Raw genomic sequence first — 17,740 nt, forward strand, 5'->3', positions numbered from 1 at the left:
ATGAAAAAAAGAAATTTTTATTAACAATCATTTTTTTTCAAAACAATTGGATTTCAAAATTATTATTTTCAAAAATTTCTTTTATCATGAAAATGTTTTCATATGTTGTTTCCCACAATTAATCTTAGAAATTGCCAAGAACAAAATGGATGCAACTGAGCAACCGGTTGTGATGCAAACGCAGGCAATGGAGGAAGATAGCACGCAAAATGCTTCGAACGACAATGTGTGGGGATTGCTTCGCTCGAGTAATCCAAAACTGGGAAATGTGAACATTGAAAAAAGTGAAATAATTATTGGAAGGCATCGTCGTTGCGATATTGTTGTTGATGATCCAAGAATAAGTTCAAAGCATTGCAAAATATATCTTGCTCCAGGAGGAATTCATGGGGAGACTGCCTTTCTTTTAGATACTAGGTATCAATTCATTTTTATTTGTTTCAACTTATTAATAATTCTTTAGCACAAATGGAACTTATCTAAATAAGAAAAGAGTTTGTGGTAAATTTGATATTTTATTTTAGCCTTAATGTATTCATTGCTAATTTATCTTGTATTCACAATAGATGGGGAAAGATGTTCAACTAATTCTGAAAGAAGGGGATGTGATTGATCTTCTTGCTCCATCACTTCAAAAGAAAGAACAGTACCCTCTTGAATTGTATTTCATGTACAATGACAAGACATTTTTTCAGCGAAGAGTACTTACTCATCCAGGAGATATACGCTTTTCTGAGGAATATGAATTAAGTGACCCAATAGGTTCAGGAAATTTTGGATTGGTGAGGCTTGGAATCAGGAAATCAACTGGGCAAAAAGTTGCAGCAAAGTTGATTGATAGAAAGAAAATGGTTCATTCTCCTGATCCTTCGCGACAAAACAAAGTTCTTGAAGAATTTTCCATTATGAAGGCAGTAAAGCACCCTCATATTGTTGAGGTTATCGACGGATGGGAAGGCTCAACAGTCAATTATTTGATAATGGAGTAGTTTGCTTTGCTGTTTTTTTTTTTATTTATAATTTATGTTTGGCATGCAAAATCTTTTTACTACTTTTTCAGTGTGCCTGGAGGAGAGCTGTTTGATGTTATTAGCAGGGGACCACTTTCTGAATCAATTGCGCTGAAATATTTCCGGCAAATGCTTTCAGCCGTGCAATATCTTCACAGGCTTGGCATCGTGCATCGTGATCTTAAACCAGAAAATATTCTTCTTGATGGCCCTATCGTTGGAGAAGCTTCTATCAAAATTACTGATTTTGGAGTTTCTCGAATGGTAGGAAGAGGAACATTCAATGCAACTTTATGCGGAACTCCAGAGTATCTTGCACCTGAAATGCTTATGAATCAGAATCGGATGCATGCAACAAAGCAGATTGATATGTGGAGCTTGGGCGTGTTGCTGTACATTATGCTTTCAGGCTCTCCGCCTTTTTCTTCGGAATATCATCAAAACAGGCGGCGCCACGAAGAACATAGAAGAGAGCAGATGCAAAATGCACAAAATCAAAAAGATGGAGAGAGGAGCGAGAAAAGGAACGCAGAAGGAAAAGAAGAATCTAAAGCGAAGGTTGAAGGACAAGCTGAATACAGTTCATTTCAACCAGCTTGGGAAAGTGATGCTCCTGTTTCTTTGCCCGAGCAGATTTTGAGAGGAATGTATTCATTTCCTGCTTCGCAGTGGAGCGGAGTGAGTTCAGAAGCGGAGGATATGGTCAGACGCTTGCTGTGCGTTGATGCTTCAAAGAGAATAACTGCAGACGAAGCTGTTGAACATGAATGGATTAAAAGTGGGGAAGGAAAAGACGAAGTCACATTTCTGAAGAAAGATGATGTATTGGAACAGATCGTCGCAGATGAATTTGAAGAAGAAGGGAAAGAGAATGAAGAAGAAGAAGAAGAAGAAGAAGAAGAGGAAGGAGCTGAAGAGGAAGAAGCAAATAAGGAAGAGGAATCAAAAATGGATATTGAACCAAATAAAAAGAATTCTGACAATAATCTGACAACAGATCATGATGGATGTGCACCAACGCCTCGACACAGAAGAATTGCATCAAAGAGAACTGGAAAAAAACAGAAAGAGAAAGAAAAGCCAGCAACCCCAACAGTTGCACAAAGAAAGATAGATCACGAGCAACATCCTCTTTTAATGATATTAGGAGATGAAGAAGCAAAGAGAGAGAAAGAGAATAATGAAAATAGAGAATCAGGATGCGTTAAAAGATTGATGAGCAGCTATCAGCAAAAGGAAGAAAAGAATCAGGATATTAATAATGATAAGAACGCTGAAAGTGAAGATGAACGCAAAGATGAAGAAGAGGAAAAAGAAACATGTTCAATTCAGCCGAGCGAATTTGCAAGCAAGCGTTTAAGAAAAGAAGATGAAAGTATCAATGAAATGAAATGCAAATGTTTGAATAACTCTTCAGATTTTATCAGAAATGAGCATGCGGTAAAATCAATTACATTATAAGACTTTACAGAAAGAGATATAAATATTTTGTTTGAACATCTTTTCTTTATGTTTTCTTTTCTTTTCTTTTTTCTTTTTTCTTTTTTCTTTTTTCTTTTTTTCTTTTTTTCTTTTTTCTTTTTTTCTTTTTTTCTTTTTTTTTTTTTTTTTTTTTTTTTTTTTTTGATTTTTTTTTAATTTTTTTTTTTTTTGTTGTGGAATATTTTTGACTAAATAATTATATATTTGCTTTTGCTTTTTAGCATTAGCAAAAATCTTTTTGGAGTTGCTTTTACAACTCAAAGCTTTAGATTTTTTCGCTTCACAACATTTCTTCAATTAAGGAACATAATTAGAAATTGTTATTGCTTTATCTTTACACCAGTTATTATTATTCAAAATGAGAATTTTTGAATAATTTTAATTCAATTCAATCATTTGTAATATCTTTTCGTAATTTATAAATTTTCATTCTCAACTTCTTTTTTCAAACAAAAGTTAAGTATGTGGAGTGGAATACATATGGGACAAAATTTTTTGATTTAAGAATTTTGTTCCATTCTTCTCTAACACATATTTTTCTCAGTTTTGAATTTTTCTGTATTTTTTTTGACATAGGAATGCAAGATTTCTCATGATAAGGTTGTGAAAATAGTTTGGAACAAATAGTTGTTTTTTTCATAAGAGAGAAAAATTTGCCACGTATATTTAAGCTATTTTAATTTTTATTTTATTTTTATTTTTATTAAATTCAATTTTGTTTCATTATTTTTGCACAAAGCATTAAATCTTTGTTTCGCTCATTTCTTTATTAAACTTTCTCAGATTTCAAAAATAATTTGGATTTTCATATGGGTGATTGTTTTTGAAATCATAACTTTTTTCGGAGTGAAGATTTTACAAACGTTGTTTGTCTTTTGGAAGAAGTTTTGAATGCAAATGATATATTTTTTTTTGAAATACAGTTTTGATAAAATTGTTTCAGCTGAAATGAAGAAGAAGATGTTAATGTTAATCCTTTTAACTTTCACAGTGTTCATAAAGTTCCATTCTAGTGAAAAATTTGAACCAAAAAATGATGAATGAAAAAAATTGATTAAAAGGATCACACATATCTGCACATAAACTTCATTTTTCAAATAACAAAATGTTTTGTGACCTCACATATTTTACAAAAATAGATCCGATGTTTATTGAATTTATGTTTTCAAAATGTTCATACAGTGAAAATAGTTTTTCATTGAAAATGACTGAAGAGTACTGTTATTCCCCATGAAGGTGATTATTATTGATATTCAAACTTTTTTTTGAAATATTTCCTCTTCAAGGAAAAAAACTTTGAAGAGGAATTATTTATTATATGGGGCACAATATTTCACTTCAGGCTTATTCATTGAAAAATTTTGCCCTTTTCATAGACTTTTTGAGATCGAAAAACACAAATAAAACTGGTTCATTTTTTGACAAATGCGGAATGCCACAAAACTTTATGTTTCAATTTCAATGATCTCTGTTTACGGATATGAAAATCAAACTTATTTTGAAATCTGAGAAAGCGATATAAAGTTACAAGAGAATCAATTTTTCGATGCCAAGTGCAAAAAAAGATTGAAAGTCCGAATTTTCCTCCATATTGTCTAAATATTTTTTTAAAAGTTCCTTTTGTTTAATTTTCTAAATAAAATAAAAATTTCATTTTACAATTAATTTTCTGTTCCCATTCACAAAACTTCACTAAAATAGTATTAATAACATTTTCAAGATTTTATTTTTTTGACAGGAAAATTTGATGAGTGGGAACAGAAATTGAATCAAAATGTGAAATTTTTATTTTTATTGAATATTTAACAAAAGGAACTTTACAAAAAAATTGACATATTTAAAAAAAAAAAAAAAATATTATTTTAGTATTTTTTGCAATTACAGAAAATATCATACAGTCAAAAGAAAAGCATTTTGTCATATGTGCTTAAAAAATTAAATATGGTGCGAAATTTTTGGCTATATGAATTGTATTCCCTTAAATACTAACTAATGCTTTTCTTTATTTTTCTTTATTTTTTTTTATATTATTCAAAAAATATTTGGGTGATTATTTTTGAAATCATAACTTTTATCGGAGTGTTGAATCTGCAAATGTTCTTTTTATTTGGAGAGGAATTATTCATTTCGAAGAAAAAAGAATAATAATTGTTGAAAAACAAATGTTAGATATTTTTTTTAACGAAAAAATATTATTGTTGAGAATTTTAACTTTTTCGTGTTCTTTTATTTATATTCGAAGTGAATGTTCAAATGGAAATTTTTTATTGTTAAAACTTTATTTCGAAAATTGTCACTTATTTTTAATATTGCATTATAACGAAAAAACTATAATGATATAAAAGTTGTTAAAATTTCGAACAAAATGTTGTTTTATTTTCTAATGCAAAAATTATGCACCAAATGATATTTTTAAAATCAAAAATTTTCTATCCATATAAATTCGGCATTCCCAAAATATTAAATGTTTTCTTTTTTTAATCTATCTAGTATAAATAATCTGTTCACTGATCGATTTATTGAAGAGGGGCAGGAATTGCACAAAAAACAGTCAAAAGCATTATTTCTTTCATGTTTTCTTTCATTTTGCTTCTTGTTCTTTATGGAGCAATTTGTGCCTCGGATATCCCCGAAAAAAATGATGTGGATCAGAGAGAGTTATTTGTTTGTCACAGCTCAGAAATAAAATGCAATCACAATTGCAAAAAAGTTTCTTCAAATCACTGTTTCACAAGCATTCTGGTGCACAAAGGCACAAGCCTGGCCACGTTTATTGTTGGGCAAAATGTTTCGGTGAACTTTTCTGAAATAACTTTTCAGCACATTGGCCAGAACTGTGCTCTTTCTTTAAAGCTTTCACACAGTTTTCTTTTGCACTGTAATTTATTCCTCCAAGAAAATACAAATGCGCCAGACTTGTCACTTCTAGAAAGCAGCCTTTCCATTAGAAACATTAGTTTAACTCCCATCAACAAAAAGATGGAAATTCCTCCATTGGCCAGTGTTCTTCCATCGTTTGACTCCACATCATGCTCTTCACTCGAACTGTCGCATTCTTCCTTTTCATCATTTCCAATGCTTTCTTGTCCCTTTTTGTCTGCACCATTGCTATCATTTGTTCATGTGTGGGACTCTTCATTTGCAAACATTACAGCCAACTTCTCCAAATATCAATCGCAACATAATCCAGAAAAACAATCTTCCATCTTATGCAGCTGTTATTTTCACACGGTTGACAATGTGTTTGATGGGGGCATTGCCCAATCCATCAATGATCCTTCCCATTCGCTCATTTCATGCAACAACACCTTAATTTCTTGCTTCCGCTCTGCCAATGACAATTACACAAACAATAAACAAATGGATCACATCAAAATAAAAGAAGGAGATCACTTATTCAAAGATTGTGAGTGGCATTCCTCTGGTTCTGATTATACTGGTGGTGCAATTTCTTTTGAAAATCAGTTAACAAGTTCAATTGTTATTGATTGCTGTGTTTTTGAAAATTGTTTTTCTTTTGACAAAGGTGGGACCCTGTACACTGTTAATATAAAAAAACAAGTTATTAAAAATTCTCGAATTGAAAACTCAACAAGTTGTTACGGAGGTGGAATTTTCTGTGGTCAAATAGCAAGTGCTATTTCGTTTTTTAACATTAGTAATTGTAAATGCAATGCAACAACAGGTGTTGGTGGAGGAATGAGTTGGAGATACGCAGGAAAACATGTGACCTTGGATAACGATTCACTCTCATTTGGTGCAATGTTATTCAACTATTCGTTCAATGGTTGTGACTCAATTTGCACATATGGTGGTGGACTGTCGATATATGAGCCGATCAACGAATATCCGGTTCTTCGTGAATGTTTGTATCAAAAATGCAATTCACGGCAATATGGAGGAGGATTGTATTACAATGTGCATCAATTGACGCCTGAAAATGCAACACTTTTGTTTTATTGCCTTTTTGTCAATAATGTGTCACCAAATGGGGATGATATCTATTTTGGTGATGGTTATTTCCGCCTTCAAGCAAATCCATTATGCGGATGCGCATCACAGACAAAATCTTCGACAAGGCTTGTCATATACACAGATCAGCTGCGCCAACACTCTGAATGGCTCGAGACGCATGCAGGCATTTATACTGATGGAACCAAAGGGAACAACAGATCAGCAAGCTGTGGGGTATCTGAAGGCAATCCGTGCAGGACCATAGCATATTCTTTTGCCATGCTACTCCGCTACAATTCATCTTCAATTATTCTGTTGAACTCAACTTTTGACAGCGAGCCAGACACAATCAATGTTGGGACAAGCACCAGACAGATAACGGGAATCGGGCGAGAAGAAGTGATGCTTAGCTCTGCGCATCTTCCAAGCGCTCATCCGTTGTTCGCCGTTTCAACAGGTTCACTTACAGCTGCCAATTTCACTATTGTGCACGCTCCATCAAGTGGTAGTTCTGTTCTGTTTTTCTTGAGCTCAACAGGGACAATGACTCTTGATTCCATCAGTGTGAAACGATCGACAGCAGATGCTTTAGTACTTTTTCAGGCTGCCCTGCTTTGCTGCAGAAATGGAGGCGTAGCAACAATTTGCAACACCAATATGGCTAACTTTTCGTTTTCTGGCTGTCCTGCAATACTCTGCGATCATTCGAGCATGACTTGTGCGAATTGCTCTCTCTCAAGCATGAAGTCGGAACGTGACAGCGGTGCTGGGATCAATATCTCTGTTGGTGCGCAAAACTCGTTTGTATCAAACAACACAACGCTAGTTGGGTGCGAGTGCTCGAAAGGCAACGGCGGAGGTATCTCAATAGTCCACCAAAGTGGAGGCAGAATCCGAGTCGAAGGTTTAGCAGGATTTGCCACTTTTTCAGCATGCACAGTTCCTAAAGACGAGGCATCCAAAGGAAAAGGTGGAGGGATTTTCATCCACACAAAAGAATATATCTGTGATGCGTGCCTATCCAAAGTATCATTTGCTGGTTGCGATGGCTGGAAAGGGAAATGTGTGTTTTACGATGCAGTCGAGCTCAGTGCTGTTGTGAAGAACACCACATTTGACTTCAATATGGATGAAATGAATGACGACGATCTTATGGGGTTTGAGGCTGACTTCCGCGCACAGCCTGTTCCGTTAAAAGCTTATTTACTCCAAGAGGACGGATGTGGGTGCGTAGGAGGCTTAAACAAGAGAGATTTCAAAGGTTGTGGATCGTCTGTGTATCCTTGTGAAACAATCAGCTGGGTTGTGAACTTAAAGTTCCCATCCCAAAAGCGGGAAATCCAACTTCATGACAGCTTTCGATGGACAGAACACATCACCATGGATCAGAGAGAATGGGACGTTAGATGCATTGAAAGAGGCGGAAAAATAAATGTGGATCTCTCCCAAAATCAAAAGGCTGTGAGTATGATTGAGACAAAGAACCTCGTAAGCATATCCAACATGAGCTTTTTCGCAGCTTCTTCAATCGAAGGCATCATTGAGTGCTTGATGCTGTGCACAGACAGTATTCTGACTGTTACGAATTGCTCGTTGAAAATGGAAAGCGGAAGCATTGGCACATCTTTTGCAGAGGTTGCAAAAGGAAAGCTATTTTGGTATCATTCGAAATTGCATCAGAGAGTATTAGCACTTCGCACCTTATTATTGTCTCTGGGAGCAATTCAAAAGCATTTGTGCAATGCTCAGAGTTTAAGGAGTTGAGAGGGACTGAAAGCAATGCGCTCATCTATGTTTGCATGGGTGGAACAGTTGAAATGGAGAACAACACAATGACTTCATGCGAAATGAAAAACTCGGCAATAGTTGAAAACGAGGAAGGAAACATCCTGCTTGCATCAAATGTGACATTTTCTGCAATCGAGCGCACAGAAGGAGACGGAAGCTGTATCCATTGTTCATGCGTTGATGGGCAAGCGAGTGCTTCGACAATTAAAAAGTGCTTATTTGAGAATTGCTCAGTCAAGGAAACTAACAGTGGAGGAGGCGCACTGAAATGCGACTTGGGCGTCGGGGCAATACTGCTTGTTGAAGAATGTCAATTCGGGAATTGCTCTGCCCCAAGCTCTGATACAGTTGGTTACGGTGGAGGCACCTATCTAGACTTGCACGAAGCAGATATTGCATTCAAGATATTAGCACCATTGTTCAGTACATCTCTGCCAAACAGCGCATATTACGGAGATGATGTATTTGTGCAATCACCAAACTTAACCACAAGCATTACAAACGAAACAATGCCATTTGCACACAGTTCAGGCACAGAAAAAGTCAACTCTTTGCAGGGCTTCGATGGAGAGAACAGAGTGAATGCAATTCCACTTATCTATTTCATTTGCGATGCTGGCAGCACTGTTCATGCAGATTCATCAAAGGGCCTGAATGTTGCTCCATGCGGTTTCACAGACTATCCGTGCCAGACTCTGAGTTACTCATTTTCAAAGCAGATGACAAAGGCAAAAGATGTCAGCCTTTCCGTTTCATTCGAGCTGCGTGAAGAATTGGTGCTTTCTGATCAATACGGAATTCACATAAGTGGCGTTGGCTCATGTTCCTTGTTTATTGTTCACGAATCTAATTCTTCACAGCCCGGAGTGATAACAATGAGCGAAAATTGCCCAACTGCTGTGATGGCATTTATCAGGTTCAGACTGCCAGATAAGCTCCAAACACATTCCTCTTTTGCCTGCCAAAACTCACAAGGTGAATTAGTGCTACAAGATTCCATTTTTGAGACCCAAGATGAATCACCCCCTCTTTCTTATAATTTAATCTCAGCATTGTCTGGGACCCTCACCATCAGCACAGTTGCAGCTGCAAACATTCCTCTGCGAGATGCTTCATTTCTTGTTGCAACAGGCTTTGCTTCAGTGCACATGAAATCAGCATCGTTGGTGGAAGTGGAAACCACGTCACAACATGGACTGATAAGCCTTTCATCGCAGAATGCTTCTCTTTTCATTGACGATTCTACACTATTGTCGCAGCATGCCAGTCAAGATTTCACCTTAATTTTCTCTGATAACGCAAATGCGATCGATGTCTCAAACACATCAATGAAGGGATTTGCAAATAATATGAAAAATGGCTCGGCCATATGTTGCACAGTGAATGACCAGCAAAGGTTAAGAATTGAAGGTGGCACGTTTGAGTCATGCAGAGCAGATGGGGGCACGGAGGAGGGATATATGTCCGAGGGAATTACGGAGGAAAAGTGACAATTGGTAATGCAACCAATGCACCCACGATGTTTGCCAAATGCACATCCACAGAAATTGGTTCCAGCGGAGGACTAGGCGGCGGAATATATTTGCACATGACTGATAGCTCAGCAGGAGTTATAATGAGCAGCATTTCGTTTGCTGAATGCAACGCGACAAGAGGAGGAAGTTGCGTGTTTGTGGAAGCGATAAATTTATCCTCCGCAATTACCAGCGAATCCCTGAATTTTGAGTTCGAGAAAAGCAGTAATTCATCTTTCGGCGAGTTAGCCGGCTTTGAAGGAGGCAATACAGCATTTGCCATCCCGCTGGTGCTATTCCTCCGAAATTTCACTTCACCAGCATTCATTAGCAACACTGGCACAGACTACAGAATGTGTGGTTATAAAGATTATCCTTGTCAAACCATTAACTATGCTGGAACAGCAAGATATGGCAGCGCAAAAGGAAAGGTGAGGTTGGCAAAAGAATTCGAATTTTCCAATCGCATTGCGTTTACACAACAAGAGATGGAAATCGATGCTGAGGATGACTCGGAAAAATTAACTGTTCGAAGTGACGGCCTTGGAGAAGGAAGTGGCTTAATTGAGGCTAGAGTTGATGTTTCGTTCACAGGAATATCGTTCAGCATTCCTTTGGCCTTCACTATCAGCCGCAATTGCTTGCTATTGTGCAGCGGATCCGTGTTGACTGTGGCTGATTGCATAACGGAAGCCATCAGCTCAGGAGTGTCGTACTCGATTGCTTGTTGCACCAATGGAAAACTTGTGCTGAACAATTTCACAGTTCTGAATATCGAATTTGCAACGGCAGCTGCCATCAAAGTCAGTGGCAGAGAAGCAGAAGCAGAGTTAATTTGTTTGAGCATCGACGGAGCAAAAACAGATGAAGTCTCTGGATTGATTGTCGCCAATAATGGAGGAGTGATAGGGCTTGAGGAATCTTTGATAAACTGCACAACAACAATTTTCATGAATCATTCGATGCTATTTGTGGGCGAGTCGTCGTCGTTAACTGCAACCAATTCATCTTTTACAGGTGCAGCAAGAAGAAACGGGAACGGAGGTGCCATCTCAGGAACCATCTGCGATGAAGCTGCATGTACTGTGAGCGGGTGTAATTTTTCGTCAAATGCATGCATTGATGGCCATTCAAAAGGAGGAAGCATGATAGTGAATGTGAGAAAAGGAGGGAAATTATTGTTTGATTCAAACAAGGTGACGAACAGCAAAGTTGATGCAGAAAATGGCTTCGGTGGAGGGCTGCACTTGAGCTTTGAAGATTTGGAAGTAAATTACTCGATGATTGCTATTTCATTCTCGGGAAATCAGGCACGCTTGGGCTCTGACGTTTTTTTGATCTGTCCTTCACCTCGGATAATGATCGATAAGAACAAGTGGGCCGGCTCTGCACAGCCAGGAGATGCTAATCTTAAAACAATGTGGGTCATCGACGACGAAAGCTATCCCTCAATTAATGTTAGCATGTTAAAATACTTGTTTGTGTCGAACGATGAAATTGTATTTGTCGATAGAGAAGAAAGCAGCAACAATGCTGGATGTGGAAACAGCAACAATCCTTGTCAAGAATTGGCGTTTGGATTTTCTCAAATGAGCAGTATAAAAACAACACTGAGCATATTGAAGTCTGCTGATTTGAGTCAGCCAATTCATTGCGAAGACGATCCTTTGACTATCTGTGGTATTGAAGAAATCAACTCGGCTCTTAAAGTGATGAATAATGGCCGCATTACATTGCTGAAAGGCTCGCAAGCAACGTATCTGTCTGTTTCTTCTCTAAATATAACGCTTCAGACAACCGCAGAACAACTCCTGCATGATGTATTTATTGAAGCAGCTGTTGGAAAAGTGTATTTTGTCTCGTGCATCTTTGGTGATCCTGATGGCGTTGAAAAGCGCTGCTGCGTGTGGATAGTGAAAGGGAATGGAAGTTCCATTAGTTTTGGCAATGTTCTTGTCGCAAAGCTACTATTTCAGTCGAGCTGTGGGTTGGCATCTATAAACAGCGGTTCGCTAGTAATCGACAAATCTACTGTTGACACAGTGTCTACCTCAAGTGATAGCCTGATTGTCTGCATTAACGAAGCGAGCTCACGGATAAATAATACAAATATTACAACATACAAAACAGCCAAAGGCTCATTCCATAAAGTCTCCGGTTCAGGGAGCAATGTAATATCTGGACATTGCATGCTAAGTGGATGCTCATCTGCAAATGGCAACGGAGGAGCTGTTAGCTGTAAGTTGAGCGAAAATGGCCAATTCTTGATAAATGGGGCTATCATAACATGCTGCAACGTAAACGAAGGCAATGGCAAAGGAGGAGGAGTATTCATGCATTTGAAAGACCCATACGGGACTTTTTTATTCGAAGAGATCGATTTCAATCAAAACAACGGCTATGAGGGGCGTGATATGTTCGTTGATTGCAAAAGCTTAAATGAGAGCATTTATCCTTCAAACATCAAAGTTCCGTTTTACAACAGCGAGGGCATCGAAATTGTTGATATCAAGGGAAGCGACAGAACACACTTTTCTGATTCTGTGGATCTTGCCATGTTTTTGTATCAAAAGCAGGCAACCAGCATCTATGTATCTAAAACAGGGTACGACATGATCGGATGCGGAGCAGAAGAATATCCGTGCTTTTCATTCAAAAGAGGAGCAACAAATTTAAATGAGCAGTCTTTCGAAAAGGAGATATTGATTGGCACGGAAACATATATTCAAGAGCCTGTTGATGTTTCTTCTTTTTTGATATCTTCTTCAACAAGTTCAAAAGCAAGCATTTTGTTCAAGCCTGAAATAATCGGAAATAGCAGAAATGCAATTCTCGAAGCCACACACCAACTAGCCGTGATATTAATTTCGTTTCATATCCCTTCAGCATTTTCTTCAAATGTCGACTGCCTCATATTTGCATCAGACACCCAGCTCAGAATCGCAAATAGTTCCTTCATCCAGAACGGAACAGATCCACTCTTGTTTGCGCTAATTCGGACATCTGGAGGGTCCGTTGAAGTGAACTCCTGCAATATTTCGGCGATAACTGCCAGATTTACTCCATTTGCCATTTCAGGTAACCTCTATCTTGCAGATGCGCAATTATCGCAACTAAAAGTACCAGAGTCCCTTAGAGGAGGGGCACTTGACGTTTGCCTCTCAGAAGATAATGCTGTTTCGCTGAAGACAAGCGATCTTTCGTTTTGTGAATGCTCTCGAAATGAAGGAAAAGGAGGATTTTTGTATCTGGACTGCACTCTGTCCGCTGCTTCTCAGCCTCTAAAAATTGATGCAATTACTGTTAGCAGTAATATGGCACATATTGGCAAAAACATTTTTTTGGAAAGCAAAAATTTAAATGAGAGTGTGACGCTGAATTCTTTTGCATTTGATTATTACAAAATAATGAATGATAGCAATGCCTTTGCTGGGCACGATTCAATTATTGGAGATGCTGATCTCTTCATGTTTGTTGTTGAGTACAGAAGCTCAAATATATATGTGGCACACACAGGCTTTGATGTGAGGAGATGCGGAAGTAAATTTGAGCCATGCAAAACGGCTTGGGCTGGCATGCAGCATTTGACTGGAGAGAACCAATTCCTCCAGTTGCTCATCACCAAGGAAACTATAATTCAAGATGCTTATGACGTAAGCGGCTATATTTTGGAAGGATACTCACAAACATCCGAATTAACAAATCACACATTGTTTTTTTCGAAAAAAAATGAAGGTGAATCCGATCCGTTTCTTCTCAACTCTAGATATTTGACAATCAGAGATTTGCTTGTATTTGTTTCTTCGGATTTCGGAAACAGTAAAGGCGGAGTGATTATGAACGAAAACGGAACCATCGAAGTTTTGCGGAGCGGCTTTTCTTCAGAAGCAACAATCGGAACTGAAAGTAATTGCTCATTTCTGTTGATGAAGCGAGGATACCTCCGAGTGTCGCAATTTGTTGTGTCGTCGTGTAACGTTGGAAATAATATTTTTGCTGTTTCAAACAATAGCGAATGCACCTTTAATGAAATGACAATATCGAACGTGAACATAACTGAAGCGTGCATATGTCTGGTTAATTACTCATCAGTGGCAAGCGTCAATGAGTTCGCTGCTGGAACAATAACTGTGGAAAATTCTTCATTTACTAGCATTGCCAGAAGTGATAACGGCTCATGTATTATCGCATCTTCATCTGAAGGAGGAATTGTCAAGATCAGAAATTGTTCATTCAGAGAATGCAGGTCAAGAGATAGCGAAAGAGGTGGGATGGCATTTTTAAATCTTGGTGTAAATTCATCGTTCACATTTTTGTCGTCGTCGATAATTCAAAGCTTTTGCAGTGAAGAATATGGCAAAGGAGGAGGAACCTATCTTTTATTCGGCGAAGTTGGCGATCTGAATTTTCTTTTCCAAAACTCAACATTTAGTGGAAATTCCGCGTTTATTGGGCGAGATATCTTTATTGAATGTTTTAGCCTTTCTTCTCAAATCAATGAAAGCCAGTTTAGATTGGATCTTCGGGAAAGTGAGTATCACAGATCAAATGCCATTTACGGAATAGACAAGACAGACCATGCTTCAACACCTTTTGATTTAATGGAACTCATTACAATGTTCCAGAATGATCGTATTGTTGTTTCATCAAATTTTGAAGCAGGCGGAGATAATAGCAAACAATGTGGAAAGGTTAATTATCCTTGTTTGACAATCGATTATGGCCTGAAGCATGTGACATATGATTTATTAACTCAAGTGCTAATAGATATTTCTTCGTCTCTTGAAGCAGAAATTACGCTCGATGGGATAAGTGTCATGTCTCTTTCAAAGAATATTTGCGATGTGACAGTCAATCTTAGAAATAGGGGCAACTCAAGTTATGTCATCACAACAAATTTGCAAAGTTCCATTTCTGACATTAGATTTCTGTTAACCTCCTCTTTGTCCAATTTTTATTTCTCATTCATTTTTGTGGAGAACGGTTTTTTGAATATTAATAACTGTGCCCTTGCTCCAGTGTTGCATGACATCGCAAATCAAAGAAATATCCCCGATAAGTTGTTGTTAAGTGCGCATATAATTGAGGTTGAAAATGGATTCTTGCTTGTTAATTTCTTGGAAATTAATAGTTTTTCTTGTTTGAAATCAGTAATCAGGCTTGGGAAATCCGAAAATAACGTAGCTTTAACGGGATTGTGCATTAATGATGTAGACATCTCCGATGCAAACGTTATCGATATTCATCAAACAAACGCTGGAGGCCAAAAAAATACTCCGATCGTAAATATAACTCTTTCGGCATTATTGCTCAAAAATATAGTCGTTTCAACTTCAAATAACTGCAACATTATTTCGTGTTCCGATGTTCCTCAATTACATGTACAGAACTGTACAATAAGTAATTGTTCGATGCCAAATGGAGGTCACGTTATGAAATATGAAAAATGTGAACACTTTTATTTGGATTCCTGTTTGATTGATGGTAGATATGAACGCAATAAAGCAAATAGCAATGAACGAGACAAAAACTATGCATGCTACTGGAATGAATCGCTCATAAGTATTGCTAATTGTTCGGCAGAAATCAAGGACTCTTCTTTTTCAAACTCCATCAAAGGTGGACTAACAGTTTTGGGTAGTAATGTTACGATGATTGATGGGAAATTCGAAAATAATAATCCACAAATATTGTTATATCCTTCGATTCGCCGTAATATATTTTGCTCTAGAAATGGGGTGTTGAATATAGAAAGTCTAAAGGGAGGAGACGGATTGTTACATAACTCTTCTTTATGGATTCTAAATGAAGGATGCGAGCTTTTAGGAATGCCATCTGAACGCCAGTCTCCGTTTTTCATTCCAACTTTGGAAAAAGTCGAAAGTGAACGCATCGAAGAAGAAATCAGTTTTATAATGAAAGGAACACTTCTTCTTCCTTGCAACTTATCTTTTCAGATCATCACGACTGTTGACGACACAGACTTTATCGTGAACCATCAATTTTGTGATGATGGCTTTGTTTCAGAAGAAGAAGTGGATTGCACAATAGGCATATCGGAAATTCCAGTTATTCCCGAGCCAGCCAAGGTTTCTATTAGAATTCTTTTTGGCGATTTGCAGTTTCCAAAACACACCAATGCATTTATCTTGAAGAATGGAAGTGAGCTTCAGATGAATGGAGAAGAAAAAGTAGCAGAAGGAGGAAATAGTCAAGGATTATCATGGAGCACAATTGTTCTGATAGTGCTTCTATTTTTTGTGCTTGTGGTAGCAATTGCTTTTATTGTCCGTTGGAGAAAGCAAAAGAAAAGAACAGAAGAGCTGGAGGTAATTGTGGAAGACACAGTGAAGAAGGACCCAAAAGCATTTGAGATGGTAACGATGGAGATGTCTCCAGAAGATCAGTGGAGAAGAGCTGAGAGGGAAGCAGAGAAGAAGAATGAAGAGAGGATAAAGAAGAGAGTGAATGAGAAAAGCTTGGGACATTCGGAGTCATCAGAGCATCTTCTATCTGAGAGTGGCTCCACCGAATATATTTTGGGGAGAGATTCAGACAAGATCCCAGAATGGGCATTGGAGAAAGTTGATGATGATGATGAAACAAGAAAGAGAACGCCATCGCCATCTATTTCATCCACTTCAACCACAGACACTTCAGACACAGAATCCACATTTGTTCGGAGAGAGGATCTGTGCCCAACCACTTCATCCATGTCGAATCTGGCGGATGCAATGGCATGTTCTTCTCCTCATGAGAAACTGATTGTGGATCTGAGAGATTCGCTGTTCATGCTGCTGCACGGAAGGAATGAGAAGAAAGAGATGGCAATTGGCACGCTTCAGGAGAGAGAATATACAGCTGTCCAAATCCTGTTCTGGGTGGCCAACCTTGCTCTCCACTCATTTGATGAGATGGACAATCCTCTCTCTTCACTTGCCAATCTGAGTCCTCACATTGTGTTGTTCTCAGAACATATGGTCATCTGCGTTGTCATGCGCTCCGACTTCTCTTCTGATGATTCAGATTCATCATCTATCTCTTCATCAACTGTTGTGACATCTGCAAGCGACGACGATGATGATGACTCTCTGCCCTCTTCAGCATTTGAGGATGAGGACGATTACAAAAAAGAGTGTCTGAGATGGAAAGCACCCGAGCTGCTGATCAACAAGAAGATGGGGGCAACAAAGGAATCTGTTGCCTTTTCAATTGGGATGATGCTGTGGGAGTGCTTGACGCTGAAGATCCCATTTGGGGAGTATGAGGCCGAGGTGGCGGGGCAGAAGATTGTGAATGGAGAGAGGCCAAACTTGGAAGCAATCAAGAAGCAAACGCTGAAAGCAATCATAAAAGGATGCATTGCAGGTGAAACAGCGGAGAGATATTCCATGTCTGCACTGAAGCGCGAATTCATCCAGCTCTTTCCGCCAGGAGCTGTGATGCTCACAATATCTGATGCAGTGGATTATGACGAACCGTCCGTTCAAGATCAAACGCAATACAGGACTGGCCCAGAAAGCCAAAGTATTACCAATCCCTGAATGGATACATACACATATTCCAGAAAGTTGTGCACTTCTTCTGATATCCTCACAGAATTTGCATCACCAACATGAACTATCGCAAAGGATAGAGCACGAAGCACGAAGGATGTTGAAGGCATTTTATTTCTTGCAAGATTTCCGTTTATCCTCTTTTCGCAATTATGCATTCTTCTTCTTTTGTTTTTTAATATATTTTCATATCACCAGATTTTGTATTTGCCTTTTTCCGAAACATGCCGTTCGGCATCGAATGGACTGCCAGTTTGCTTAATCTCAGATTATTTCCCTTTTTCATTTGCATTCAAAACTTTAAAAATATTCATCAACTGATGCCGCAATACTGCCAGCAGGAAGACAACTGCAATCATACAAATAAATAATAAAGCAATATGTTTCATGCCATGACATAGCGCACCGTCCAATGCAATTGTCTTTCCATCTCTAT

The 17,740-nt window shown here is 38.0% G+C and overlaps 3 protein-coding genes across 3 annotated transcripts; all 3 read left to right on the top strand.

The window, feature by feature from the left end:
- Window positions 1-116: 116 nt before the first annotated feature.
- On the top strand, window positions 117-2,471 carry MONOS_9016 (putative protein kinase 1; the record flags this gene model as incomplete). The annotated part of the gene is made up of 4 exons (XM_067879476.1): window positions 117-417; window positions 464-494; window positions 567-988; window positions 1,061-2,471. The coding sequence occupies exons 1-4, from the start codon at window positions 146-148 to the stop codon at window positions 2,469-2,471; spliced, it is 2,136 nt and encodes a 711-aa protein (XP_067734810.1). The 5' UTR covers window positions 117-145.
- Window positions 2,472-5,852: 3,381 nt separating this feature from the next.
- MONOS_14601p (uncharacterized protein) lies at window positions 5,853-8,210 on the top strand (the record flags this gene model as incomplete). Its single annotated transcript, XM_067867416.1, has 1 exon — window positions 5,853-8,210. One exon carries the CDS (start codon window positions 5,853-5,855, stop codon window positions 8,208-8,210), a length of 2,358 nt encoding a protein of 785 aa, XP_067734811.1.
- Window positions 8,211-9,660: 1,450 nt separating this feature from the next.
- MONOS_14601pfu14602 (uncharacterized protein) lies at window positions 9,661-17,292 on the top strand (the record flags this gene model as incomplete). The annotated part of the gene is made up of 1 exon (XM_067867417.1): window positions 9,661-17,292. The coding sequence occupies one exon, from the start codon at window positions 9,661-9,663 to the stop codon at window positions 17,290-17,292; it is 7,632 nt and encodes a 2,543-aa protein (XP_067734812.1).
- Between the last annotated feature and the right edge of the window lie 448 nt (window positions 17,293-17,740).

The sequence above is a fragment of the Monocercomonoides exilis genome (genome assembly GCF_001643675.1).
Source record: "Monocercomonoides exilis strain PA203 chromosome Unknown scaffold4-2303458, whole genome shotgun sequence".
In the NCBI taxonomy this organism is placed as follows: domain Eukaryota; phylum Preaxostyla; order Oxymonadida; family Polymastigidae; genus Monocercomonoides; species Monocercomonoides exilis.